Source organism: Eumetopias jubatus, unplaced genomic scaffold, assembly GCF_037043125.1.
Source record: "Eumetopias jubatus isolate StellerSeaLion01/CBP00866 unplaced genomic scaffold, mEumJub1_p1.0 scaffold_3, whole genome shotgun sequence".
Taxonomy (NCBI): Eukaryota; Metazoa; Chordata; class Mammalia; order Carnivora; family Otariidae; genus Eumetopias; species Eumetopias jubatus.
In genome coordinates, this window is record NW_028274809.1 from 14,596,625 (window position 1) to 14,615,387 (window position 18,763).

The 18,763-nt window shown below is 36.3% G+C and overlaps 1 protein-coding gene across 1 annotated transcript in view; it reads left to right on the forward strand.

The window, feature by feature from the left end:
- CUL3 (cullin 3) overlaps nt 1-18,763 on the forward strand; it is a 90,531-nt gene that overhangs the window by 13,695 nt on the left and 58,073 nt on the right. The window contains exon 2 of the mRNA XM_028105120.2: nt 6,827-7,024. Coding sequence (XP_027960921.1) covers nt 6,827-7,024 — 198 coding nt within the window. The remainder of the gene's footprint in view (nt 1-6,826; nt 7,025-18,763) is intronic.

The window sequence follows — 18,763 nt, forward strand, 5'->3', positions numbered from 1 at the left end:
TTCTGTACCAAGGATAAGTGAGAAATTAAAGTTCATCAGTAACATAATTATTTTGCCACTGTTATTTACATGTTCGCTTGATGCCAAGACCAAAGCATGCATATGTAAGAATCTACATTTGAAGCCCATTTTTGAAAGTCACATAGCATGCGTATGTAAGAATCTACATTTGAAGCCCATTTCCTTTGGTATATTGTTTTTGGACATGCTTGATTTAGGGAAGGATTGTAGCTTATGGATCCTGTCCTGAAGGGCCTTTTCTGCCTATGATTTTCCTCCTAGTTAACATTTACTAATAAAATTAATGACTAAGCAGTTAAGTGAATAGGAAAATCTGAAAATACTACTTGAAAAATGAAATTTAAGGGATGCTTGGGTGGCTCAGTCAGTTAAGTGTCTGTCTTCGGCCCTGGGATCGAGTCCCGCATCAGGCTCCTTGCTCAGCAGGGAGCCTACTTCTCCCTCTGCTGCTCTTCCTGCTTGTGCTCTCTCTCGCTATGTCAAATAAATAAAAAATAAAAAAATCTGAAAAAAGAAAAATGAAGTTTGAGTCTGTTGCTTGCATGTTATTGTGTTCTATTTGAAAAGGACATTTGATTATTTTAAAGTAATTTTAAAATAATCAAATACTTCCTGTAATACTAAATGCTGTAGATAAGCACATTAAAATATTTTCCCATATCTTTGTGCTTATTAATTCATAGGTTCAAAATTGCATTAGTATAATATAGGTAAAGCAATATTCATTCACTAGACATTTGTGTATGGCCATCTAATTAAGTTAAAGAAAAATGCATAACCCCTTTAGTATCTCTTAGTCTAATGGAGGAATAAGATGCACCGATAATTATGAATCAGTATGAAGTGTAGTGATAGATATGACCTGAGTATTATGAAAGCGCTGAGAAGGAGTCCACTTTGCTTGAGGAGGTCAGGGAAGGATTTCTGGAAGATACAACATAATGAGCTGTGTTCAGAGGCTATGTAAACAATTGGATGAAGAAGAGGCCGAGGAAGGGGCTTTGAGAAGATGAGGGAGGGTGGTGAATGAGGGGGAGGTGTGTCACTGGATGGGAATAAATGTAAGATAGGTAGTAAGTGAGGGTAGTAAGTGAAATTAGAGAAGTAGGCATAGACTACATTTTGAATAGTTTTGAAGTACATCCTTCCACCCCTGGTAATGAGAGTTAGGTTTTGAACAGGGCTACAATGCTCATGTTTGTTTTTTAAATGGTGATTCTGAGGAAAATAGATTTTAAGAGGTAATTGGAGTTCATGATAGTTGGAAGGCTGTCATGGTGATCTAGATGCAGGTTTTAGGACAATAGTATGCAGGATGAAAGAATGGGAACATATTTGAGAAGTATCTTGGGCCTACTCTTGGCAGCACTTGATGATTGAATAAAAAGAGGATGAGAGACGAAAGAAGAAAAGTTAAAGCATAGGCTTCTAGCATGTATAACTAGGTGGCTTGTGAGTTAGAGAATACAGAAGGAAGATATGTGTGTTTTTGGAGGATCAGTTCAACAGGGATTTTGAAACTGATAAGTTTTATCCTAGAACACTTGGTTTGAGATGTCCAGCAGGCAGTTGAATATGGTAGTTTTTAGACTTAAGGGGAACATCTGGGCTGGCAATACAGATTTGGGAGCAATTAACATATAAGCCAGTAATTTATTCTTTGAGATGTGAGCCAGGTCTGGTAAGAGTTTAGGACTCATCATCCAGGAAGAAGAAGTGCACACGTTATATTTACAAAATTTTGTGTACAGATTTAGGAGGCTCCGGAATGCCTTGCTAATCTGGTGTCTTGTAAATTTTAGAACTTAAGATGTATGGGTAGTAACTGTAACCATGATAATGGATAGAAGTGCATAGTGACCCAGTGTAGGGTGAAAAGAGCCAAGGACAGAGCTCTGGGGATTAAAATGTTTTAAATGGCACTGGAAGAATAGGAGTTAGGAAGTGTAGGGAATAGTGTTTCCAAAGGAAGGCTGCATTATACTGACTTGTATTTAGCAGACTTGTACTCGTAAGATGCTTCTGTTTTAGCTCATATCTATTTATTAAGCTTGAAAAGTTATTTTTTTCTTTCTGATGGTTGATGCCTATAGATGACAGTTCAGATATTCTATCATTGGACACTTTCTTTAGTCGACGTGTGAGGGATTGTGCTGTGCCCTGGGCTGGGTTAAATTCTACTGACATTCTTATTTAATCTTCAGGATAGTGCCCTGAGATAGATAACTGTTTTGTTTTTTTTTTTAAGATTTTTTATTTATTTATTTGATAGAGAGAGGGAACACAAGCAGAGGGAGTGGGAGAGGGAGAAGCAGGCTTCCCGCTGAGCAGGGAGCCCGATGCGGGGCTCGATGCGGGGCTCGATGCAGGGCTCGATCCCAGGACCCTGGGATCATGACCTGAGCCGAAGGCAGTCGCTTAACGACTGAGCCACCCAGGCGCCCCTAGATAACTGTTGTTAAATCTACTTTACAAGTGAGGAAATAAAGATTTTGAAGGGTCATGTAATTTGCCCAAGGTCACATGGCCTGTTAATTTAGCAAAGCCATGACACCAACCAAGGGCTTTTGTTCTCTACTAATATACCACACTATGTTTACCAAGATAATCAGTGACTCACACTGTAGTGTTACTATACCATATTAGCACAATGGAATGTAATGTGAGTCCAGCGGTTTGGACTAGATTTGGGGATATATAAATTCTAATCTCTGCTCTTAGATTTGGGGTAAGTCGTTTAATGTCTCTGGGTCTATTTTTTCATTTACTTTTTTAGGCCTAAACATTGTTGTACTGTGGCTCCATCTCTACTCTGTAAAGCATGAATACCGAGGAAAGTAGTATGTAGAATCTTGGATTATAAAACAACTCTTGATTTATATATGTGAGAAATGATTTATTATAATGTAAGGGTATTTCTACAATATTTGAAGTCTCTTGGCTTATGTTTTTTAAATTCCTTAGTTTCTAATAGAAAATTTAGTAATTCATGACGGGTTAGGGACCTTTTTGTACATTTTCTAGCTTTCATGGGATCTTATTTTATAGAGCCTGAAAAGATCATTTGAAGTTTTGCTCAACTATTCGCAGTATAGTTACCTCTGGAGTTTATAGTCCACATTAACTTTGGTCTTTCTCTGGAATTGTTCTGAATGTTCTGCTTTATATGTTCAGTATTTAATATTGAGAGATGGTGTCTTAGTCTGCTTTTTTATAATCTCTGTATATGGAATACTTGAGGCCATCATTGTCATGTGGACTTCTGTCTTTTATTTGTGAAAACTTATGAACAGCTACATCTTATTTAAAATATTTTATATGGATGGTATCCTGTGTATCAGGATATCTAATAAAAATTGCAGTTTCGACCTAGGGATAAATTCTCTTAAGGCCGTTTCAGAAAAGTCTCTACTGGACCTGGGATTTGAATAAGATTTAAGTAATAAAAAAGAAGTTGTTCTTTTACAGAATTCCTTTTAAGCACTCCAGAAAAGATTAGAAAATAAGGCTCTGTTTGAGTCATCTGCTTAAGAATCCTCTATGAGGGTTGCACTGATGTTTTACTGCTAGGGTAACTGAAAGAACTATTTTGCCTATCTATATTCCTTACCCTTTCACATTCATACCCATTGGACATAGCTTGGAAGGAGTTTGTTTTTTTTTTTTTTTTTATCCACCTTATTGAGGTTTGATTGACATGCAAAAAGCTGTACATATTTAACGTATGCAACTTGATGAGTTTGGAGGTAAGTATTCACTTATGAAGCCATCACCATAATCTATGCAATAAACATATTAATCACCTTCAAAAGTTTCTTCCTACCCTCTTTGGAGAGGATTCCACTCAGTAATTTCTGTCCATTCCAGGTCACAAGTAGGTGTGAAGCTGATGAATAATTGTTGCCATGTTTCCCAGGTTGTGAGTGCAGAACATGTGGGTTTTATGTGGCATAATAACAGCTTCTTAGTCATAGATTAGCAGGAAATCATTCCATCAGCAAGTATGAATGTCTGTTATATGCCATGTATTACTTCAGTGGCTGAGGGATTCCTCAGTCAGAAAAATTCCTGCCTTCATGGAGCTGACATTTGGATGGGAGGAGGGAGGCCAGGAAACGAAATAAGGAAAAAAAAATAAGGAACGTGGGGTTGGAATTTGGGGGTGACTAGTAGGAGGAGACTGCTATTTTAAATGGAGTGTGAAGTTAAAGCTGAGGTTGATAAAGTGAAGGAGCCATGCAGATACCTGAGGGAAGAATATTTGAGTGACAGAGAGAGTAGCATATACAAACACCTTGAAACAAACCTGTTTGACATATTCCAAAGAATACCAAAGAGAGTCTGATGTGGCTAGAACAGTGAGCAAGGAGGAAGAATAGATGAAGTCAGATTATCAGATCGAATAACATTTTGTAGTTTGTATAAGGACTTTGATTTTAACTCCAAGAGAAATGAGAAGTCACATGAGGGTTGTGAGCAGAAGAATAACCTGATTTATGTTTTTAGAAGGTCACTGGTTGTTCTGTGATCGTGGGCCAGGATCAGAAACGGACCAGTTAGGGGGCTGTTGGAATACTCTGAGCGATGATGGTGGTTTGGATAAGGCTAGTAGTAGTGGAAGAGGTGAGTAGGAGTTAGATTCTGGGTACATTCTGGAGGTAGAGACAACAGTATGTCCTGTGGGATTAGAATCAAGGTGAGGGAATAAAAGGGGGATTACAGGCTTTTTTGGCCTTAGCTACTGGAAGGATGGAGCGGATGTTTGCTCATTTGGAGAAGACTGCTGGGGCAGACTTCAGGGCAAAGATTAGGATTTCTGTTTTGGACTTGGTAAGTTTGAGGTGCCTAGTGGGTATTCAAGTGAAAACATGGCTGAGTATAGGACTCTCGTATCCAGGGGAGAGGGCCAAACAGTAAATAAATATTGAGGTTAATTTAAGCCATGAGCATAGATGAAATCAGCTTCACCTGAAAACTGAGTTGTGGCTAGAAAAAGAAGTTCAGGTTTGGAGGTTGCTGTGAGGAGAACGAATTTGTAAGCAGACTGACAAATAGGAAGTAGAGGAATGGGAAGAAAAACAAGAGATTGTAGTGCTTGGAAGGCAACTGAGGAAACTGTTTCAAGGAGTAAGAGTGATAGCTCTTTCAGTTGCTGCCAGATAGGTCAAGAATGATGAGAACTAAGACTGACCATTTAGATTTAGCAAGATGGAAGTCACCGGTGACCTGAGTAGTTTTCAGTGAAACAGTAGAGATGAAAGCTTATTATCTCAGGTCCTGTGATTTTACTGTAAATGGAAAAGACAAAGATTGGATGGTACTGGAGAAATGGTGGGTTTGTGAGGGTTTGTTTTTAGGATGGGAAACTGATGATTTTGAATGCGGTTGGAAATTGTTTAGCAGAGAGAAAAGAATGTGATGATGCTGAGAAGGGAGATTGATAAAGGGAGGTCCTTGAAAAGGTGAGTTGGGATGGAACTAAACTTCATTCTGTATAGGTATCACCTGGGCTCACAATGCAGATCATAGTTCTGTAGGTGTGGTTGGAGCCTGAAATTTTGCATTTCTAATAAGTCCTTGATGATGCCTATGTTTCTGGTCCCGGTCTATAATTTGAGTATAAGAACTTGTAACTTTGAGCACAAGAACATTAGAATAATATATTAATACATAATCATATAGATTGGTGGATATGCTTGGGGTTTGTACAGTGTGTCTTCAGGTTGTTTCTGTTTTCTCAATGGAACAGGAAAAAAGTCATTATCCTACAGTGAGGAAGGAGGAGATGGTGTAAAATCATGTAGGAAGGTAGAGTCAGTAGTCTAGAATGTAGGATTATGGGGTTGTACCCAGGGCCCACTGTGGTTAGTGGTTATGAATTTAAACTGAGACGTATTGAATATGGGTGTATGTGTGTGATTCATTTACTTTCAGCTACACACGTGGCTGCATGTGAAGAGTAGGTGGGTAGATGGGGTTTAGAATGGCAAGTATTTTGGTGGGGAGAGGGGCAGGTGATTCAAGGTAGCTACAAATGATGGACTGTGGAATCTAAACTGGGAAAGGAAGAAAATAAGAATGGGTTAAACAAAATGGGTGTTTTGGTTTGTTTTGTTTTTAATTGCAGGTCTTCCAATCTTTAATTTGCTAAGGAGCCCTGTAAATCTTCAGGAGAGGATAATAGTGTTCCTGTCCTCATTTTTTTCTTCCTTTTTTTTTTTTTTTTTTTTTAAAGAAAGAATGTGGGGAGGACGGGGAGAGGGACAGAGGGAGAGCGAGAGAGAAACCTGAGCAGACTTCGTGCTGAGCGTGGAGCCCGACGTTGGGGCTCGGTATCACTCTCCTGAGATCACGACCTGAGTTTGAAACCAAGAGTCAGAGGCTTAACCGACTGTGACACCCAGGCATCCCCTAAATTATTTTTTAAATCATGGAAGTCTTTCTTCAGGGTTTCTCTCTGAGCTTGTATTCTTCTAAATAAATTAAGGAAAAGGGTGTCTTACATTTTTGGCTAAAGCAAGTATTAACATTGGGGATTATGATTTCATTTAAATTGGAGGGTTTTAGTGCATATAAGAAAGGAGGGAGGTCTTAAAGGATTTTTAAAAAATTGTGTAAGCTCTAAAAACAATTCTTAAATGTATCCCTTTATTTTTGTTAAAACAGACTGTTAACATCCTTATAAGTTATGCAGATTTATAAACATAGCCATATAATGAGATAATTACCATATGGACAAATACAGAAAGATTTTCAACCATTGGTGTTTTTTTTTTTGTCTCTTTTTCTCTCTTGGATATTACAGATGACCATGGATGAAAAATATGTAAACAGCATTTGGGACCTTCTGAAAAATGCAATTCAAGAAATCCAGCGTAAGAATAACAGTGGTCTTAGTTTTGAGGAGCTCTATAGAAATGCTTATACAATGGTTTTGCATAAACATGGAGAAAAGCTCTACACTGGACTAAGAGAAGTTGTTACCGAACATCTCATAAATAAGGTATCCAACTTTAAAGGACTATTGCTAATTATATGGAATCTAGAAAATCCTTTATATACTATATTGTACTTTGACTAGAAGCATTAGTTTTAAAGGTTCCAGGAAGCCTGTAGAAATAGTAATCAATCAATGGCTATATTATAAAACCTCTCTTAAAACTTATAATCAGCTAAATAACAATTTTTGATAATTGAGGGAAGATGAAGTTTGTGATTTATAATATAAATACATTCTCTGTAATCATAATTAAGGAAACAAACTTTCATTAGTTTACAAATGCTTGTTTATTAATGTATGAAGTACAGATCATTATTTTTTCCTTAAAATGTTTAACCAGTCAGTCCATTTTATCTTTCTCTACTTTCCCTGTATATTTGAAAATAATAAAACTACATTGTTTAAAAAAAATACTGTCTAGGAGTTTATACCAGTTGAAATTGACATTATTTTAACTGAGTTTTATAGTAAATGTGAATTAAAAAAAAAGATAAGTTAGTGTTGGGCTATTAAAATTATAAAATATTTCTTTGGTTCTAAAAAGATGTTTTTGCTTTTTTAAAATAAATGTTTATATAGAGCAAACTCTTCTATTGCAAGTATGTCTTGCTTTAAGATTGTCAGATAAAATGTAAAATACCACAGATAAATAAAAACTTCTCAAAGTTTTTGTGTGGTATTAGGGTGTTCGTTTTTTTAAATTTTATTTTGAAAAAAATGGAAAAGTTGTACCAAATAGTACAATGATCTCTTGTATTGTAGATTCGCCAGTTGTTAATGTTTTGCCACATTTTTGCTAATCTTTCTATTGATCCTTGTTATTACTATTACTGATATTACTATTATTGCTGAAGAATTAGAGAACAAGTTTTAAATTCATTTACCCTCAAATACTTTGGGATGTTTCTCCTAAGAACAAGGAAATTGTCTCACTTAACCAAAGAGTAATGTTCAAAATCAGGCAGTTTAACATTAATATAATACTGTTATCTAATATAGTCCACATTCAAATTCATCAGTTGTCCTGTGTAGCAGTGATGTCCTTTATAGCAGTTTGTTTTCTGATCCAGGATCCAATCCAGGATCACACACTCAGTTCCTCAGCTTCTTGTCTTTCAGCACATTGACATTTTTGAAGAGTATAGGTCAGTTGTTTTGTAGATTGTCCCTCGGTTTTTGGTTTGTCTGATTGTTTCCTCATGACTAGTTTCAGGTTATGCATTTTTGGCAGGAATAATACATAAGTGATGTTGTGTCCTCAGTGCATCACATCAGGAGGCACATGATGTCAGTTTATCCCATTATTGGTGATGTTAACTTTGATCACTTGGTGTCCGCCAGATTTCTCCACTGTGAAGGTACCTTTTTTCCCTTTGTAATTCATAAGTAATTTGTTCAGATATATTTTGAGACTGTATAAATATCCTGTTCCCCAAGAAACTTTCATGTGATGGTTCTAGCATCCATTGATGATTCTTGCATGAATCATTATTACTGTGGTGGTTACAAAATAGTTACTTTCTATTTCTACTATTCCTTCCATAATTTCTTTCTCTTACATGGGATTACATGAGCCGGTAGCTAGTATCTCATGAAGCAAGGTGATTGTGTTCTTCATGCAACTAACAGTTTATTTAGTGCCTACCCTGCACAGCTTTCTAGGAAAATGCAGTGGGTATACAGAGATATGATATCCCTTGTTTGTACTGTGATGTGAGAGATGATGCAGACATTTAGATAATAGTGTAAGGCATTATATAATTAAGTGGCAAATGAATTGAATAGGCAATAAATGGCTTAGGAATTCCAATGAGGGAGAGATTATTCTGGGCCGTAAGATTAAATGGGAAAGTATCAAATTGAACTGAGCCATGAGACATTTGGGATATAAAGGAACAATGTGGAACGCATTCCAAGATTGCAGATGTCATGTGATTATACAGAAATAAATTGGGTACACTTAGGTGGTAAATAGAGTTTGATTGGGGTATATAATAATTTATGGGGATTAGTGGATTCTAATATAAAGGTGGTTTGGGAACAGACTGGAGAAAAACTTGAATGCCAAGCTAAGGAATTTGGGCTTAATTAACAGTTTATTGGAGGTTTTTAAGTGGATGATAATGTGACAATATTTTAAGATTATGATAAAAATGATATAAATGTAGAATTGGGAGGATGTTTGCTAGGAGCTGGGGAGGACCTGGAAAAATTTGAGTAAAGTGATAGGCTAGACATGAATGGACAGAGGAGATGACAGATACTATTTTAGATAATATTGGAGAATTTTACAATTGGAAGATATGTGAGGGAAATTGAGTGTGAGATCATCATAAAATGCTCACCTAGAAATATCTTGTGTATAGAGATACACAGGTTTAGGGCTTGAGCAGGAACTCAAACTGAAGATCTAGATTGGATGTTTGGTAGCATGTACACTGAGGAAAAAGTATTGGAGTTCAGAGAACAAAAATCCTAGAGCCAAAGGACGAATCTTCAAAAGCAAACTATGGTATGTAAGTGTGGGAAATGAAGAAGACTAATTTAAGAAACTTGGCATCAAAAGAAAGAAGAAATGCGAGTCCAAGAGTTTTGCTTAAAACTATTGAAGGAGAGATGATTGGACCAACTAAGTTCTTGGATATAGAGAGAGTATGGAATTGAGAACAGAGAAGTAAAGGTAGAATAAAGGCGTGCTCTCGTTTGCCAGAGGTTCTATAATGAATGATGGTAGTGGTCACAACTATTTTTTTCTTTTTTTTAAGATTTTATTTACTTATTTGACAGAGCATGCAAGCAGGGGGAGCAGCGGGGGAGAGGGAGAGAGAGAAGCAGGCTCTCCGAGGAGCAGGGAGCCCGATGCGGGACTCCATCCCAGGACCCTGGGCTCATGACCTGAGCCGAAGGCAGTTGCTTAATCAGCTGAGCCACCCCGGCGCCACCCACAACTATTATTTAGCATTTCTATGTGCTAGATTCGGTTCCAGTGCTTTTACCTGTGTTAGTGGTCACAACCTAATGAGCCAGATATGACTATTCTCTTTTACAAGTGGAGAAACCAAGGTACAGAGAATTAATGATTTGTTTAGATGCACATAGGTAGTAAGTGGCCTAACTGGAACAGTATTCGGGCAGTGTGGTTTCAGGCTGAGTCCTTGACTCCTCTGTAGATCTGCTCCTGAGGCATAAGGAATAGATCAGGATGCAGTAAACACGATGAAATTGAGGGTTCAGGAGAGGCTTCGAGTAAATTGGCTCAGTGTTTCTAAAGCTGTAGTCCTTTAAATTCTAGTTCTTGGTTTATTTATAATTAAAATGAAGGAGCTAGCAGTAATATCTCCTGAGATTCTTTAGTTCTAAAACTATTACAGATCTAATAATTAAGCCATGCATCTTCTGAAAATGAGATGAAGAGACTTGGAGTAGCCCTTCTTGGGAATATACTAAGGAATTGGCAAGTGAGGAAAAAGCTCAGTAGGAGTTGGCCTGAATGTGTGATTTGCCTTTTTTGTTTGTTTTTAGAAGCTTTGCTTTGCAGCTTGGGCACAGATGCAGAAAAAACATCTATAGTTATGTGCTGTGTTGAGAATTGGCTCATCCAAAAAGTGAGGAAAGGAGGGGACACCAGATTGGGAAGTCAGTGTTTAAGTGATTTTTGGACTCTGAAACATGGTTAGGTAGAAATTGAAGTCATGTGAACAATAATTCTGTGGTAACTATAAGAGCTTCAGCATATTTGTGAGTCGCTTAAAGTGGTCCCATATCTCAGGTTAACTGTTATTTCAAAATATAGGCAGTTCCCTATATATAATATGTTGCAGAGAACATGTATTCAAGTTAATTGGGTTAAAGAAATTATATACACTAAATTCTTTTTATTTCTGTTACATAGGCATTAGTCACTCATCACCAGCATCTGAAAATGTTCTTTAACTTTTTTTTTTTTCACAAATGCTCATTTGACCAGTTTAAACTAGTCAATTTCTGGCAAGGAAAAGTACCAATACCAGTATATCTAATGATTGATTTCCTTATTTCAGTTGAATTAAGTCTTTTAACCTCTGCTAGTATCTATGCTTTCATTTTTGTGTTTTCCATTTATCTTATTTCATTCTTACTCTTATGAAAACTTTTAATAACCATACAAATACAGTACTACTGTATGAAGGGGACACAGCCCAAAGAAATTTGTTAACTGATAGGCAGAGCCATTATACAGTAGCCTAAATGTGCTGTGATGTAGGAAGTCTGTTTTTTCTACCAAATGTGCAGAAGTGTAGTTTGCGTAATTACTGCCTGTTTGTACATTGCACTTTCTGACTAGAAGGTGAGAGAATGGTTCAGGTTCAGGGTTCTGTGGTATGAAAGTAACACGTCTTCAGTCTCACAATGTATTCCTTTTTGTGGTTCTGAAAGCCTTACTGTGTGGTCTAATCATCAGGGGTTTTTTTTGTTGTTGTTCTTCACTCTGCTTTTAGAACTTTGATGAACTATGTAAGCAATAATACTTTTTTCAAAGCAAAGTTATTTTCTACTGAAGTGAACATTTTAGTGCTGTGGTATATAGGCAGCCAGGACCTGTTTTTTCACGTTGAAGGATTCAAATGAAATACAATTTTTATGCAGAGTCGGTTGCTAGTACCCTGGTTGCGAGATGAGAATAGTAAACATCTGAGCAAGATCTTTGGTAAAGCAGAGTGGCACAAACTATCAGGGCGGATGAATGGTGGAACTTCTCTGAGATGAAGGTAGCTGATTGCTGGCTTTAGAAATGAGTTCACAAAATTGAAGCAGGTTTAAAAAAGCTAAATGCTTTTCTCTTAACTTGGTAGTATATTCTTCCTACCTCTAGAAGAATGTTCCCTTTAAGGAAACAGAGACCCAAAGGAATTCAGTGAATTTCTCTAGACCACAAAGCAAAACTTAGAGTGTGATATGGCCCTTGTGCCTCTCCATAAGAAAAAAAAATCTCATTTTGGTAAATATGAAAACATTTCAGAATTCACAGGGATTATCTTCTCTTTAACATTTGTTTCTAAATAACTTAAAAGCGTGGTTATACTGGAGGAAAAAAAGTTCTACTTTTAGTTTTAAGGGTTTATAAATTATAGACGATTTTGTCAAAGCCTCAAAAATACCCATATAAGACTTATTATATAATTCAACATTCAAAAGTACGTTATTTGCCAGCCTCTGACTTCGGTATAAAAAATACGTTAGAATGCATTTGACTCCTGCAGTCGTAGAACAGTTAAACAAGTAAACAAATGTTTAGTTATGAAACATGGTGAAGAAAACAGGATACAGTGATAGAGAAAAACGATGCGGGCAACTACATAGGCCAAGAAAGGACTCTTTGAGTAAGAGGGGACTTGGATGAATGAGAAGGTGCTCATGAGTAAAGTGCTCATGAGAAGAGCATTCCAGGCAAAGGGGATGGCTGTAGAACATCTTTTCTTTACAGGACCAGATAATCAATATTTTCAGCTTCCTGAGCCATACATTCTGTCGGCAGTTCCTCAACTCTCTCCTGTTGCAGCACCACAGGAGCAATAGACCATATGTAATGAATGAATGTGGCAGTTTTCCAATACAACTTTATTTTAAAAAGACAGCAGGCCATCCTTTGCCAGACCCTGGAATAGAGAAATTGAAAACAAAGCCTGTTGTGAATGGGGAATTAAGTATTGGCAGTGGGGAAGAATGGGACCAAGATGAGGTTTGAAGAGAGAGTCATTGAAACCATGGTATAAGGGCTTCCTACTTAATTATATGTACATTAGGAAACCATTCAAGAATTTAAATAAGACAGTGACATGATCTGATGTAGATTTTTAAAATCTTACTTGGGTTGCTGTGTGATGCATAAATTTAGAGGACCCAGGAGTTGAAGTGAGGGGAGTAGGAAGGAATAATACAGTAATTCAGGTGAGCGATAGTGGTGATTTATACCAGTGTAGTGACGGGATAGAAGATTTCAGATTCAGGATACTTTGAATGTGGAGAGATCGTTACTTCTGAATAGATTGGTTGTAGGAAATGAAGAAGAGGAAAGAATCCAAGAGGACTTCTAGGTTTTTGGTTCTTGGGCAACAAGGTGTTCCATTTTTTTAATACAGGTTTGAGGTAGGAAAAAAAGCTCTGTTTGAACAGGTTAATTTTAAGATGCCGGTGAAATTGGATATGCAAATCTAGTTCACGGAGAAATTTGGACTGGAAATGTAAGTTTGGAAATCGTGAGCATATAGATGAAGTCACACAGAAAAGAAATGAGGAATTTAATCCCGAGGAATTTAAACATTTTAGGTAGATTTGAGGATTGCAATGGAAACTGAAAAATGATCAGATTCAGCTCTGACCTTAAGTTATAAAATGATGTCAGCATTTACTTAGCAGAGTTGTGGTTTTCATAACCGTTTTGTCTCTATGTGTTTGTGTGTTTGTGTAATGGCTAAAGACCATTTTAAATTTAAACGTAGTGCTGGGTGCCTGGGTGACTCAGTCGTTAAGCTTCTGCCTTCAGCTCAGGTCATGATCCCAGGATCCTGGGATCGAGTCCCACATCGAGCTCCCTGCTCAGTGGGAAGCCTGCTTCTCCCTCTCCCACTCCCCCTGCTTGTGTTCCTGCTCTCACTGTCTCTCTCTGTCAAATAAATAAATAAAATCTTTAAATTTAAACGTAGTACCATTCAGTTCTGTTACTTGTGAGTAGGGTCAGGTAAGGATGGAGCCATCTCCCCCACCACCTCCCCTTCCCCGTCCCCCCCCCCCCAGTTGGCTTTACTGAGGTGTAACTGACAAAATTGTAAAGAGTCCTGTTCATTTTTTTGGAGTCCTCTTTTAAAAGATTGCTGTTTGGGATTTAAACTTGACAGAAAGTCTTTAAGCTCATAGTAAAGTAACAGAGGACTTGCTTTTACCTCTTCTATCCATTTTTGAACACTTCATGTTTAATAATAATTTAAAAGTAGCTGCAGTGGAAAAAGTACTGGGTAGAAAGTGGGGAGAACTGGCTTTAGGCCTAATTCTACTACTGGTCTTGAACAAATTACTAGACTTTTCTGGACTTCAGATTATTAATTTATAAATGAGATTGGGATTGGTTTTATTAACCTAAATGAGCTTTAAAATTATATAATGGTTATGTATCTTGATAATTTGGTTTTTTTAAGACTTAGGAAGATTATAGTTTTAAAGTTTACTGTTGTCCTTTCCTGTGCCATAATACATATTTAGATTAAAAACATTTCCATTTTTAATTGTTTCTTAAAATCAGGGGAGAAACTTTTCTTTGGTTTTAATGTGGCAAGAACTTTATTCCAATTTTGTGATGCTTAATAGGTTTCTTACATTTGCCTTATGCTTAATTTTCTCTCTCAAATTATTACTGTATAATAATAATATGGTAACCTCATAAATGAGCTAATTCTTGTACTTTGAAAGTTTGAACAAAAAAGATGTTGACTTTTTAGCTCTACTTAGAAACAGTTTCTTCTTGCTAAAAAGAACATTTAAGTGTTTTTTAAAGTCTTTTTATGGGTGTTGGGTGTTAACATATAAGTGATGAATCACTAAATTCTACTCCTGAAACTAATATTACATTATATATTAGCTGGAATTTAAATAAAAACTTGAAAGATAAATAAAAAAGAATTCATCCTGTAGATATGTTTAAATATGTATATAAAAAGGATTTATACTAATATTTATTGTAGCATTGTACGTAAATGCTAAAAAAGGCTGAAAACTAAATGTTCACTAATAGATTGTGAATAAGTGGAATTATATCCACACAGTGAAAAAAAAAAAAAAAGTCTTTCTATCCATATATCCTGTTACTTCAAATAATCTCTTACTTTGGGTGGAAGGCAGAATTAAGGGAGCTTGATCCTGCTGACTTTTCATTCATTTAGAAAACTCCCTGTCGAGGACCTCTTATGTTCCAGGCACTGGTCTGATAAGCATTTGCATTATGTCAAAGGTCCCTGCCTTTGGGGAACTTATGTTTTAGACTTAAGCACTTGAATCTGTGCCTAGTAATCTGATCAATTCTAAGCACTTTGTTTTACAGGTGGAGAAACTGAAGCTTTGAAGAATAGTTTCAATTTTTAATTGGCTTTCTTGTTTGAGGCTTTTTTGTTTTGTTTGTATGGTAAACTGAAGTCTTTTTTTGAAATAACATTATTTTTTGTATGTAGGGTTTCATTTGCTGAAAATGATGTCTCTATGTAAACTGTTTTTTCAGTATATTGATTTTTCTCCCCATTTTTGAAGGGAGAAAGGGAAGAGCCAGAATTTTAAATATTATGTTTATTCACCAGTAAATTAAACTGTTTCTGTGAGGGTACTGATTGCATGTGGAATAGACTTAGCTTTTATAATAAAGCTTTTTTAGTGCTTTTCCTTTCTAGGCAAATGTGAATGACTGTAGAGGGTTTTTTTTTTTTTTAATGGCATTTAAGTACAAAATATAAATATAATGATTGCAGTGAATTATAAAAGGATATTGATAGAAACACTCAGGAATAAGATTTTTGTTAGCAAAGACATTCAGTTCAGAGGCCCACAGATATTGAGTCTCTTATGTTTCATCTACCAAAAAATAATAAGACACTATGCCTGTCAGCAAGAATCTTCCAATTTTAGTGGGGTAATCAGATTTGAAGGAGAATTATTTTGCTTGAGGAATTCAGGGCAAAGTAGAAAGAGGAGGTCACTTTTGATAAGCCTTAAAGGATTATTAAAGATTCATCCGAAGAACAAAGGCAAAAGATAGTCAAGAAAATGGCATGAGTAAAAAAGGCAGGTAGGCATGAGCATAGTCAGGTAAGATCAGTGTAGGTGGAATATAAAAGGCTTCAAATACATTTGTTGGGAATGAGAGTGGTAAAGTTGGTTGGACTAGGTTTTGAAAAACATTATAGGGGATTGGGTTTTATCCTGTGGGTAGTGGGAGCCATTGGTTTTTTGTCTTCAAAAGAGACTGACTGAAGATTAGTAGGCATGCCATCTTCAGTGCTTCATTGTTGCATATCTTTCATTCTCCTGCCATCTTGTCCTTTTTTTTCTAACTTTAAGTTGTTGAAGGAAACAGAACCTATTACATTGAATATTGGAGTTGCTTAGGGTGATGACAGGAGGAAGGCTCTTTCTGAGCTAGGGGTACAAACCCTTAATGAATATGATTTGGAAGAGTGACTTGAGTATGAATAGAGTAATTCCCAAAGAGGAAGAGATTTGGGGGGATAATGTAGGGAATAGAGATTATTAGAGAGTCGGGAAGATGGCAACTGTGGGAAAGGAGGGGCATAAGAAATTGAGTAGCTTTTACTTTAAAAGGATTGGAAGAGAAATTTTGTTGGGGAGAGCCAAGCTTAAGGTGTTAACGTTATTTGATAAATTCACACATGTGTTAAATATCAGCTATTCCCACTTAAAGTGTTGAGTAGACTGTAAGCACTGTGAGGGCGGATACCCCTTTCTATCTTGTTTCCTGTTGTATTTTCTAGAGATGTTCTCTTCATATTTACAAAAAAGCAAGTGACCAACCTAGGACCTGTCTTATTCTTTTTGCCTCCTGCTCCTTCATGTAGTTGGCACTCAATAATTGTCTATTGAAATGAATCCCAGAGAATACTAGCAGTCAAATGGAAACCATGCTTTATATTCACCAGCTGCCAAATTCTGTTTTGTCTTCCAAATGTGCTTCTACCTACCCAGGTTAATTGCCAAATCCAAACCCTGTTTAAGCTGAGTATATTTTCACCATTTAAAAGCACAGTGAAAATTTTGGGCTACAAATCTCTCATTTTTTTAGATGAGTCTGTCTTTCTGCTGGGAGCCAGATCGTGTGATCCTGTGGAACTTTGGGGTTTTTCTTCCCCCATGTTACTCAAGAGAACAAAAAGACTAAGTGCCATATTGCCATGCTTTGTGTATGTTTTACTACGTATTCTATCAGTGGCCTTATCCAAAGTTTAATTATGGTACTAATGCTATAATGGTTTTTAATGTGTATCTTTTGTCTTAACCATTGTGAATGTAATACAAGTGATAATTCATGTCCTTCTATGGTATACTACTTTCTTTTGGTTTTCCTTTCCAACCATTGGGTAAAAAGCTACTGATTTTCATGGCACTACTTTGTACTCAGAGAGAAATCCTGATTTTACTAACTTTTTTTTAAGGTAACATTTGAACTTTTTTTAAAACGATGCCAAATTTATATGATTTATTTGCTTTAACATGTAGCAAATATTCTTTATGTATGAAATTATAAAAATACGTTGTCCTAATTCCCACTGTGTGCCCCTGCATTGAGCCTCATGATTCTCTAGTGCTATTCTTTGTATTCTACTTTGTATTAAGGTCATATGAATGCTAGTATTAGGCTCCTTTTTTCTTCCTTACCCCATAGAAATTGTAAAGTGGCTGAATGCATTTTCTATCCCCCATAGTGGCTAGCACCCTGCTTTGCTTGTTGGAAGTAATCATTAAGTATCTGAATTGACAGGTTGAAGAAAGATTTTTATGTATTCTTTTAAATTAAGAGCTTCATTTTGGACACTTACAAAGTGAGTGGGGAAATATTGCCACTAGGAATGAATTTTATGTTAAAATTACAAGTAGTGTGCTCTTTGTAAAATGCTTATATTAGAGTATATATGTGTCAGTAAAATTACTTACAGAAGAATCTTCTGACAACAATCAAGAAGCAAGTTTTCCCTGTAGTAGCTATCTTACTCTTTTGTCAGTGATACTGGTATGATTCCTCTGATCAAGACTGCCACCTTTTTTTCTAAAAGTTCGTGAAAATAATGAGAAACAATACTGTCAGTCTAGAAAATATCAAGAGGGCAGTGAATTTTGTATCATTCAGGAATCTCTTGTCACTAGTGAATTCTTGGAAAGTTTAAGATATCTACAAAAGTTAAGATTAATGCTCCTAAGCTTAGTAGAAATTTGCTTTGAAATACAAAAATCTAAAGGTTGTTATGTATTATGAGAGAGAGCAACATCTGTTCACCAAACTTATATTGAATATACAGATAATAGGATGTTAGCTGCTTTACAAACTCAATTTATAAAGTAAAAGGATTCCTTCCAGTTAATGGAGAAATTTCTGTGTTTTAGAAGAAAGGAAAGCAAGAATCAAGTGGAAATTGAGAGCTTAGGAAGTACTGTATAAAGTGTGTAACCATATGTATGTATATATATTTTGTGTTAACATGTTTCTCAAACTCTAAGGCACTTGGGAATGCAGATCCTGATTCAGTAGGACTGACCTAGGACCCAGGATTGTGTGTTTCTAATGAGCTCCGTGGTGGTGGTGGTGGTGGTGATGATGATGACAGTCTTGAACGCTGTCCTGTTCTGTGGACCACACTTACAGAGTAGCAAGATCAAATATTTATATGATAATATTGTGAATATGTAATACCGGTAGTATTATGGTTGTAGCAACTGCTGTATTTACTGTGAGCTGGGCCCTGTTACAAGCATTATTTGTATATTAACTTCATTTTATCCACACAACAGCTCCTAGAAGTAGGTGTTATATTCCTCTTTTGTAAAAACTTAATACACAAAGAAGTTACTGGTGGTTATGTATCTACCAAGTGTTGGATCTGTGGTTTGCATCAAGCAGGCAAGCTTTTCAGCATCTGCCTTCCTCTGCTGCCACTATTCACTATATATGACTGTTAAGTAAAAATAGCAAAATATTACACTATTTCTTTTTAA